At 33.9% G+C, this 11,995-nt stretch overlaps 1 protein-coding gene across 1 annotated transcript; it reads right to left on the reverse strand.

Moving 5' to 3' along the window:
• Positions 1–7,339: 7,339 nt before the first annotated feature.
• Positions 7,340–7,804, reverse strand: LOC115876540. Its single transcript, XM_030892352.1, has one exon. The coding sequence runs from the start codon at positions 7,802–7,804 to the stop codon at positions 7,340–7,342; it is 465 nt and encodes a 154-aa protein (XP_030748212.1).
• Positions 7,805–11,995: the final 4,191 nt, after the last annotated feature.

Consider the following 11,995-nt stretch of genomic DNA (forward strand, 5'->3'; position numbering starts at 1 on the left):
ATCAAATTTATTATTAACGTCTTACTACATGTTGCCACAGATATTTTATATAGCGACCGCAATCCAAGCCGTTGCTCTCTTATTGTTCACGCTTCCAAAACTGAACAAAACACAACGCTATCGTTCCCATTCACCTCCCTTGTCCCTTACTAAAATTCTCCATCATCCCCTTCGCGTTATAATGGGTATAAACCGCGTTGTTATGCGCTGATTTTATTCCCTTATCTGATCACATTTACCCCTTGGTCGTTCGCATGCCGTCTCGATCTAAAGGAACACACGGACGAAACGACATATTGGTTGATATGTCGGACGGTATTAAATTTGGACCGCGGATGGATAGTTTATGTCAGTATTGCGTTTGATCAGTCCAAACCAAACTAAGCCAATCTGTTGGATGACATCATATGTGATTCCGAATATCAATGTGCAAATGTATTTTTTTGGATTCAATCATTACAATACCCTTAAATTTTAACATAATACACGCGTTTTTGATCCATGTCAGCAACATTAGCACGTAATTAAAATTAATTAATTCATAGTTTTTGTAACCTGCTTAAATGCTATTTGTGTTGAACTAGTATTTATTTTTGTAACGCTAAAATTCGAACCTCACTTATTAATAATAAATTAATAATAATATTATTAATTAACCAATTTTTACTGCATACCCAGTGAGCATTTTATTTCTTTAAAGGAAATGTGTTCTAGGTGACGTCGTTGTTACATTACCAGGCCCATCTTTTGCCTGATATGAAGCAATATAACGCAGATATGTAACTGTTCCCTAATGTTCCCTAAATATCACAAAGCTTTGGTCACTGGATAGTCTTCCTTTATTGGAAGGTCCACAAGGTCGTGGTGATTAATTTCTCCCTCCAACGTAATGTTGATGTGACCATAGTAGAAGGAAAAGAGTAGTTGGGCACTCTCCCAAATATTTTCTGCCAGTTTTTACAATCTGTCGAATATCGGCAGATTGCAGAGCGTTTCAGTTGAGTTCCGTCCCAGCACAGAGACGGATTGACAAAAAATTAGTGCCTTACTGTGTTCTGCTATTGGTTGTAGTAATAATTCAAAAAATTGTGTTTTGAGTCATTTGTGATCATGTTTGTGTTCAGGTTAATTTTCTCATGACTGATTACTCCTTAATAATTTGATATTATTTTCATTTAAACCTCAATTTTTTATCGATTTTACTTTTGACAACCATCTATTGCTTGCTAAAAGTACCGAAAAGTAGTACCCTTGCTAGTACCAAAAGTACCGAAAAAAAACTGGAAATCCCGGTTCCTTAGAGGCATGGTACCGAAATTACCGGTTCCGAAAAACAGCTCCGGTTTGGTTTGGTTCGAAAACGCTATAATAACGTACCATAACCGTGAATCGCCCTATATAGGGTGAGTCCTAAATAAATGCAAACTTTTTTAGAGGTAGTATATTTTAGCCCTAGAAATATGAGGATTTCTCTGCGCAATTTTTTTTTGAAAAAAAATCTGGATATTTTTTTAAATTTTAGTTAAAAAACCTAATTTCTTGATAACATGGTAACTAGGGTTCAGAACCGGAAATTCCCGGTTCTTTTGAGATACCAAAGAACCGGGACTCGAAATTATTAATTTCTGTTTTTTTCGGTACCTTTGAGACTCGGTAACAATAACTAAAAAATTATTCTTTTATTGCATGAGAAAGTAGTGATGCTATTTCTCATTGTTCTTGCTTCTTTTCTCTTTTAAAATTTTTGTGATGTTTATTAGCAATTATTGAAGTTTAAATATGTTATTTTATTATTTATGTATTAGTTATCCAATGAAAATCACCTAACCAATATATTACTAAAAAACATCAATGTTAAAATTAAATATGTTTTAAATTAAAAAAAAGTTGTAGAAAATCTTTGAAATAGATAATAATATAAAAATATCATTATATATTTTTCCGCATTTCTTCCCATCAGAAGATTTTCAGATACAAAAGAATTGTTACTTACACGAAATGGGAAAATATTCTGTTTTCAAGCAAATTTGATCAATGATAATTTTTTTGTATTTTATTTTATTGTGAACTCATATTTTCCTAAATACATCTCTGTGAAACTATGGCGAGTGCCACGACTATACTTTACCTAGTTAAAGACTACGACTATACAGCTACGTCAGTGGTCACGAGACGCGAGAACAAGGTCACATAAAGTGGCACAAAAAGAACAAAGGATTTGACAAGGCGTAAAGCTACTAGTTTCCTTATACTATAATGTGACTGTCCGTGTAGGCATAAAAGTTCTTCTTTAATTTTTACACGATTTTACTAAAATAAATTACTGGGTTAAAAAATCAGACCACTCTTTTAATACATAATTTAACTTTCTTTTAATGGATACATCATTTTATCTACGGAGCCTTTAGTTATACAGATAACGTCGAATCAACTGACACCTTATCGACACGGTGCCGGTGTATCGTTTCGTCTATGGAGTCCTTAAGAGTGCTCGTGCCACTGTTACTCGCTAAGCTGCTTTGCAGTTTCAATTTTGCTGACAAATATTGGTTGTTAGAGTGACGTTAGAGCGTGGGGCAAAGAAAATCGGTGGAAGATGAGGCAACACCGCACAACGAGACGTTTTTCGAGAGGTTAAGAAGAAGGGGTCCTGTTTGATTAGGTCCTCTCGTTCCAGTTAGAGAGGATTGATTTATGGTGTTTATTTGTAATTTGGAATTAGGGTATTTTGATCTGGCTGGTCTTGGAGATATTTGCTTTGAACATTGTAACATGTTATCTTATCTGAGCTAAATATATATGGTAGACCGGATAAATATGCGTTGCCGAACATATTGTTGATAAAGAACATCGTATAGATCTTAATAATTTAAAATTAATTAAACAAGTCTCAAATAACAGGCAATTAGATGCATATGAGAGCATCAGAATTAATAAATGTAAAGATAGTATGAACAGAGACAACGAACGGTCCAATTCCCTCAAGTTCTTTGTTCCTACTACTCTAGTAGCGGAAATCTAACTGTTACGCTCGGTGGGCTCTGACTCGGTTGGCTAGATCTTGCGAGGGCCCACTCGGTGCCCACTGAGCGAGTATATAAACGCTCAAATTGTAGATTGTATTTTAGTTTTTATTCATCTGCTGATGATGCTAACATGGTTAGCGAAACGCGCGTCCAGTGTAAAAGTGTTTTGGTGTATTGTGGTGATTTAGTGTTTTATTTTGCTGTGTAACACCAAAGGTTCCAACCCTCAACTGTAATTAAAAGCTATATATTACGAAAAATTTCTATCTTTAATATACCAATATACTAAGGGCTGACAAAGGTTAGTCTTGGGTCGAAATTTCCGTATGTAAGAAGAGTACAATGCGTTTATAATGTACTGAACAAAGAGAGGACAGTAAACACGTTGCCAAACGTATGAAATAAACCGAGAAACTGTGCACATCGCTAAGAGACGTGGAAGGGGATATAGCAGATTTGTCGCAGTTGACCGTTCGACCCAATCAATACCTCTGTCAGTACTTAAAGTTCTAGGGAAAGGTGTAAGTCATGCGTTCAGCTTCACGATTTAATTGCGTCTCGTGATACTTAATTTGTTTATTTATTAACGAGTCGTTGTAATTTTCCCTATAGCTTGAATTTTTTTAAGTGCAACCTAGAAGCACTTGCATTTTTGGTAAAAATAAATGGAATTGAGTGGGGTTCGATAGTGGTCGCGCTATTAGAACTCTGAATTCAAAAATCGATATCTCGAAATCTATTAGAAATAATAGATTGTAGTTTTTTCAAGAACTTTGTTAATATTTCTGCTGTATTTTCTTTGTAGACAGTATGTGTAAATCTTTATCAATAAAAAAATTACACGATTGCTGAAAATTGCTATGCTCTAAAAGTAAATGGATGGATTGTTCACAATTTTTTAAAAAACAACCTTATCGAATTTTTCTTATGTAAACATATTGTAAAATATCCGATCTTGAAAATAAAAAAAAGTTTCAATATCTAAAGTGGTTCTTGAGTTATGGCCTGTTATGTGTTAAAAAGTTGAGTTTTTAAATTATCGCGATTACTGACGTTTTCTCGTTATAAAAAAATGACACCCTAACGATATCCTTATAATTTCATTTCAGATGCTCAGAAATATGTCTAATGATTTTATCTAGTTACCTTTTCGAAAAAAAGTCTTAAAAATAAGCGGTTTGCCATCGTGATTTTACTTTACTTGATAGGGAAAGGCGTATCGGCAACGCCGCAACAGCACACCGTCGCGCGTCGCGTCGGTCGGTCGCATTTCTCTCACTACTACTTAATAAGATCGCTATGCGATTTACTTCCACACATGTAAATGCCGACCCAAAAGTAACTGTTGCCAGCACGGTATATACCTACTGATATTACAAAAAATACTCTTATACTACATTTAATATATATATATATATATATATATATATATATATATATATATATATATATATATATATATATATATATATATATATATATATATATATATATATATATATATATATATATATATTAAGTCTGATAAATTTTGTTGAATATATTAATTTTAAGATACATAATAGATAAGATATTTCCACAATTTCTTAAATTATGATTCTCATTTCGTATTTTAAAATGTATATTTATAAACGTAGGAATGCCTTAGAAACGCCTTAACGTAGAAATGTTACTTTTGTATTGTGATATATTGAGTTATAAATGTAAGAAATTGTAGGCATATAAGAATTATTTTCCTTCGTTTAAAACATTTTTTTTCAGGGCGAATTATTAATATCAAATGGTATGTTTCTTAGACATTTGACAAACTTTATGCAGGTTCATGCAATTTATGCAATAATAAACACTATGCTAAAATATAACTTTCCACGCAATTTAGCGTGCAATATATTTATTTTCCTGCATATGTCGTTAAGTATACGCTTTTACAGTTCATTTAAATGCCCAGAACTAAAATTTTTAATAGTTAATTTAGTTCGAGTTTTAGTTCTGAAAATATCAGTTTAAAATGTATATTAATACTAAATTAAACACTAAACAGTATATTTAAAATTATATACTAAGGTGAGCGTATCTGAGGGCTTATGATCAAGAAAAATCACAGATCTTCCTGGGTCTGAGTAAGAACAATCTTCGGATTGTCACGGGGTTTTTAACAGGACACTGTCTCCTCAATGAACACCTCAGTAGATTGAAACTAAGAAGAAACGGCGAATGCAGATTCTGTGGGGAAGATGGTGAAACACCAGTACACCTCATCACTATGCTAAAATATAACTTTCCACGCAATTTAGCGTGCAATATATTTATTTTCCTGCATATGTCGTTAAGTATACGCTTTTACAGTTCATTTAAATGCCCAGAACTAAAATTTTTAATAGTTAATTTAGTTCGAGTTTTAGTTCTGAAAATATCAGTTTAAAATGTATATTAATACTAAATTAAACACTAAACAGTATATTTAAAATTATATACTAAGGTGAGCGTAGTTCTTGCAAAGCAATTATTTTATATTACAATTTTTAAATTTCAGTTAATTAATTAATATCTTAAACACCTTATACACTTTGCCCGAAATATGTCACGAACTATTTCTAGAAATATTTCGTGAAGCATTTCTCGAAATATTTTCAGAAGTAAAACCAATGCTTATAAAACTACTATACACGTGCTACTAAAATAAAAGAAGATACTAAGAGAAGATAAAAAAATGATGCTAAAAAATAAAAGATTAAATGGTAAAATATTAAAAATTACAAAATAGATAATTAGATAATTTAATATTTCGGTCTAAGTTGCCTACACCTCAGACCAAGATTTTCCTAGATATTTTAATTATTATGATTTTACGTCAGCAGATCTTTATTATTTGAAAAGATCTAGGTGGCTGTGTGATATACCTTTTGTTAATTTAACAAAAATTAAAAATTGTAGAGCAAAATACTCAACGGTAATAAAAAGATACACGTTTAAAACATATTTTAATTATTACAGAATTTATAAACCTATAATTATGTGACAAAAATTAGCTAGATGAAATCAAATGTTCAAAAAGATTCCTTTCCTGTTAACTGCATAAAATGATTGTCTTTTCAGAAGGATCTTTTCATTTTAAAAGGCATATGTGGAGCTCTACCTCGAAAAGCAGCTACAATAATTTCTCTCATGTTGTCGACAATAGTTGGTCGAGTTTTTTAAACACTGTCTTTAACATATCCCCATAAAAAACCCAGGCTAGATAAAATCAGGAAAATTTAAGTATTCTATTAATTAGCCAACTAATAGAATCATATCGATTCATTTGCTTTTTCATTGCCTTCTATCCCTTGGTAAGCAGGCACCCAGAGTAAGAGGACTTTATTTTCTTTGCCTAATTTGTTCAGCTTCTGTAGGTATTTGACCAACTTCTAATTTTAGTGCTGCTTGACTATCGGATAAAAAAATCCTCTGATTATTTCTTATTTTTGAATGAATTGCTTTTTAAAAATGTTTGTGAACTGTATCAACAGTAAAGATGAATGCGCAAACTACAGGGGAATTGCAGTTGCGAGGTCAATAAATTTTTAGTTAAAAATACTTATATAAAATAGAAAAAAATATTCATATAAATTTAGATTATTTCTCATGAATTTCTAGTAACAAATTAGTTAAAATTTAACTTTTTCCTCTTTCCCCTAATTATTCGCATGCAAGTTCACGCTGCACACTCAGTAATTAGGGTTCTCAGTTCCAACTGCGACATAACCTGCGACTGGCAATTAATGAAATGCAAATAGGACGGCTTGTTAGAAACGGATTTATCACGCAACACTCTTATACTTAAAATTGGGATCGCTTTTAATCTGATAATACCCTTGAGGGGGTTGAGCCGATTTTTTACTATATTTGGCTATAGTTCTAAATTGGTTCCCGTCAGTTTGGATTAGATTTTACGACGCTACTTTAATTGGAAATTTCTAACATAATATGTTAATTTATACCTTTGTAAAGTATAAAATTTATGCGTGAAACATTTTTTATTCTGGTCTTTTATCTATTTTTATACCATGCCGGCAACTCTTACTTTTAAGCCGGTATTTATCTACATGTGTTGAAGTGAGCCGATTTTTTACTATATTTGGGTATAGTTCTAAGATTGGTTCGCGTGAGTTTGGTTGGAAATAGTCAATACATGTTATTATTGACAAAAAATAAACACGTTTACTAGATAGATCTTCTTCTTCCTTCTTCTTCTTTCTTATTCCTTTTTCTTCCTTCTTCTTCCTTCTTCTTCCTTCTTTTTCCTTCTTCTTCCTTCCTCTTCCTTCTTCTTCCTACTCTATATTAGACATTGCCTGTTCATTCTTTACATCATGCCTACAGTTTCTATCGATGGTAAGGTTATCACACCATCTTTTTCTTGGCCTTCCCGTACTTCTTCTTCCCAGATGTGATTTGTCTTGAGCTGATCTTACTATTCTTCCCTCGTCCATTCGGCTTATATGTTCATTCCATTCGCGTATTTTGCTCAATACCCATTCATTAATGCTATCCACCTTGCATGTTTGCCTTATGTCGTCGCTTCGTTCTCTATCTAGCAGCGTTTTACCTGTGATTCTGCGGAGGATTTTTATCTCGCCTGTTTCCAAGAATATTTTTGTTTTTGCTGTATCCGGTCTGGTTTCTGCTGTGTAGGTCATTATGGGTCTGACGACAGCCTTGTATATTCTTGACTTGACCTCGACACCTATGTATTTATTTTTCCATATGGTGTCGTTCAGACATCCAGCCACTCTCATTGCTTTTGTTGTGTGTTGTCTTACCTCTGTTTTGATATCGCCATAACCGGATAACTCTATAACGAGATATTTAAATTTTATTTCTTGCTATATTATTGTGTTATCCACGACAATTTTGCATCTCATACGTATTTTTGATTTTGTCAGGCTCTTTGTTTTGGATGCAGAGATTATCATCTTATAAGATTTTGCTACTAGATTGAAGCAATATACTAGTCTTTGGAGGTCGATACACTGCAAGTTTCATTTTTGTACTCAAGTCATGATTGTAGAAAACCCTGTCTTTTAATTTCCAGAATGCTCTTGAGGCGCTGCTAATCCTGTGCTGAATTCTGAATTGCAAAATCGATATTGGCCTTTTCCGAAATCAAACTGCCGAGGTAATTAAATTCCGATACATATTCCAATAATTCTTCTCCGATTTTTATAGCATTGTTATGATCTTCCGGGGGAGTGCACATGGTTTTGGTTTTGTCAATGTTTAGCTTAAGGCCCAAAGCCTCGTATGCCAAGGTATATGTGTTCAACATTTCTTGTAATTGTTGTAACTTGTTTGCAACTAGAGCGCAATCATCAGAGTATTGAAGTTCTATGATGAATTTTGTACGTGTTTCTGCCCTGAGTCTTTTTATGTTGAACAGACCGCCGTCATATCTGTATCTAATGCCCAGTCCTCTCTCCAGCAGTTTGCTGTCCACTATAATGGAGAACGCTGCCATGAATATGTTGAATAGGAGAGGCGCTAAGACACATCCCTGCCTAACTCTTGTAAATAAAACATACATGGAGAACACAAAAAAAGGCATATCCTATATGCGTATATTATGCATTAATAATTAACAAAGCTATCACCGTGTTTATCCATCCATTGACCATTTACATCTGACACGTATTCCGAATAATCGCGCGAATATTCGCAAGATATTCGAATTTAAGCCGGTGATTTATTTCTTCGGCGGCACGGTCCCCCGGCCGTCTGGACCGCCGCCACGGCCGCCTCCGGTAATTAGTAGCATTCGGCCGGACGCGTCCGGAGCCCCCGGACCATTAATAGTAGCCCGGAGCCGACGGCCGTGGAGATGCGAAAAGAGGGGCCCTAAAGTAGAGAGGATCGGAGCGATATCATTTCTAGAGTATCGATACTTTTATGTCTGCTTCAGGACATAAAAGTATAGATCTTGTTAATGAAATGAGCTAATAATAAAAAAAACTGCTCCTATTTTTATAGAGATTGCAGATTTACCGACCATTGACGTAACTACAGTGGTGCGCGGGTGTGCCGGCCCCCCTAGGTGCTGCTAGGCACCCCCCAGAGAAATCTTGAATTACGACACTTGGCTACGTATTAATTTTTATTTGCTTATGATGTAGTAAAAATCACGTTTTCTAGTTTTGTTTAGTTAACATTATTTTTTTGTGTTCAAAAAATGTGTCAATTTTTATTTTTTTTTAGAAAATTTGTAGGTATTTAAGTAATCTACAGGAACACGCTTTGATAACCAAGTCTATGAAATTTATTGTTTGAGAAGTTCATGCAAACGTTTTATTCAAAAATGTGTTTTTTTAATATTATTCTTCATTTTTTAAAGAACAAAAGACCTAGGCCCCCCTTACAATACCACGGATATTGTTAATAAAGTATGGCTTGTTGGAGTATCGATTTTTAGCGACATATTTACTGGATCGATGTATTTGAAACATATCCTGTTTTGATCGATAAGTAATATCGATATCTTTAGGGGCATTCATCTCTACCGCGAGGTCCCCTTCCTAGGCAGCCGGCCCTAACGCCGCGATAGCCTATCTGCATCACGCAGACCTCTAATGGAATAGCAATGAAATTAGTAAAATAATGTCCTTAGTTTAATTGCTAAGCGGAGAGTCCTGGGCCCGGTCAGCCAGGAAATTAGTTTTGATTAAGGGGGCCTTCTACTGCCCCATCTCTCTCTTGCTCTCTTTCTATTCGCCTCTGTGACTACTAGCTAAAAACAGTGGCGGGGAGCACGAATGAAATCTAAGGCACTATAAAGGGTGGCGCCTCTGATACCGCCGCGGAGGCTCCAGTGAGAACGACAGTTTGTATTGAAGTGAAATTTTGTGAGCATATGTAGGTTAATTCAGAGCACTTTTTAAAAATATGTGTCCCCAAAAAATTACAGTTACATATCAAAGTTGTGTTTTTTGTAACGTAACACCCTATATATTAATTGATTGATTGATTCTGGGAGAAAAATAAAGGTGAGTTTTATAAGAGAAGTGTATGACAATGTAAGGTTTTTGACATATTTAACATTTTCTAGAAGTAAAGAACAATTTTTAAATTACAATAAAACTACCTAAATTAGAATTAACCCGGTATAGCCTAATATGTAGTTAAATTAACTATTGTATTTTAAATCAAATTAAAACTTGATCCAAAAAGTTATACAGGGTGTGACAAAATTAATATTGACCATTGGCCACCTTTAAAAGCATGTTACTCTTTTATTTTAAATGGAACACCCAGTATATTAATCCGATATTCAATGGAGAATTCATGTCTCTTCAAAATACTATTAAGGTTTGACCCCTCAAATAAAGATTTTCTTAGATATTTTCATTTACATGATTTGATCTGAGTAGATCTTTATTATTTGATAAAATCTAGGTCGCTGTGATATGTCTGACGTTACTTCAACATAGCTGTGTAATTAGTCCAACTTTAACAACTAGTTATCATTTTGTGCCAATTAAAACAAAAAAAAATCTCAGAAATTTGCCAAAAATGCAAACTTATCCTACATCAGAAAGAATTGATATGATTCTATTAGTATTAATAGATATTATTAATTAATAGAATAGATTCTATTTATATAATAATAGGATAGATTCTATTAATTAATAGAATACTTAAATGCTCCTGCTTTTATCTAGTCTGTGTTTTTTTCTGAGTTGACGTTAATTATCAATTCAGTCCGCGTCTGGCTTATTATGTTTTACGTTTAAAGTGTGCCGCCATATTGAAAATATTTTAAATCGATAGATGTCGTTGTGAAACAATAATATGCAAAAAATCTCCGATCTAGATATTGTAATTCTCTGGAAACTTTCTACTGCACGCTCTGCCTGGGACACACTGTATATCTTTTGGAATGTTGTCGAATAGGTAGTACTATTTCTAGAATGATAGATTATTTAAAAAAAAAGAGGTTAAAATAGAGGGCAAGGGTTATTAAAATAGAAGACAATACCTTAGAACAGTTCTACAAGTTCAAATATTTGGGGTCCTGGATAGTTAACAAATTGAACAACGACGTGGAAATAAAAACCAGAATAGAACAAGCGAGCAATGCATTTTTAAAAATGAAGAACGTCTTCCAGAACCTCAGATTGGACCTTGAGTTGAGAACTAGGCTCGTTAAGTGTTATGTTTGGTCGATCCTATTATACGGAGCAGAAACATGAAAGTTCAAGAGATGAATCGCCTCGAATCGTTCGAAACATGGATATATCGAAGAATGTTTAAAATTCCATGGACAGCCCATATATCACAAATACCGGAGTCTACAACAGAATAAGCAGAGAAAGAGAATTGCTCAATATAATAAAAATAAGAAAAACATCATACTTAGAGCATATATTGAAAAATGAAAAATACCACGTCTTACAATTGATAGTTAAGGGTAAGATTGAAGGAAAGAGAGGTCTCGGCAGGAAGAAACTATCTTCGTTGAGAAACATCAGAAACTGGACTCACCTAACCTTTGAAGAACTCATAAGGAAAGCCGAGAATCGTGAAGATTTTGCCAATGTGATCGCCAACCTCCACGAAAGAGACGGCACGTAAAGAAGAAGAAGAAGTTTATTTTAATTGATTCAAACAAATCAGGAGGTACAACGAACTATGTTAATTTATTTCTGTACAAAACTTGTACAAAAAAAGTGTCATAATTTTCTTGTATACGATACGCCACTGGCATTGTCTTTAGTCTATTCGCATGGGAGGCCGGGTAATTTGCGAGTCGCGACGTACATCGGCTCACACTTTAGATATGCCGAGGCAAGATTTTAATAAATATGGATAGGGACAGTTGGGATCCGTATCTCTTGATTATTGCCCCTGAAGGCTTTCGAATACGCAGAGTTGGCATAAATTATCAATTCAGTCCGATTCCGCTTTTCATATCTTACGTTTACAAATATTTTTTCAAT

This window comes from Sitophilus oryzae, unplaced genomic scaffold (genome assembly GCF_002938485.1).
Source record: "Sitophilus oryzae breed Bouriz unplaced genomic scaffold, Soryzae_2.0 scaffold_1436_pilon_pilon, whole genome shotgun sequence".
NCBI lineage: Eukaryota > Metazoa > Arthropoda > Insecta > Coleoptera > Curculionidae > Sitophilus > Sitophilus oryzae.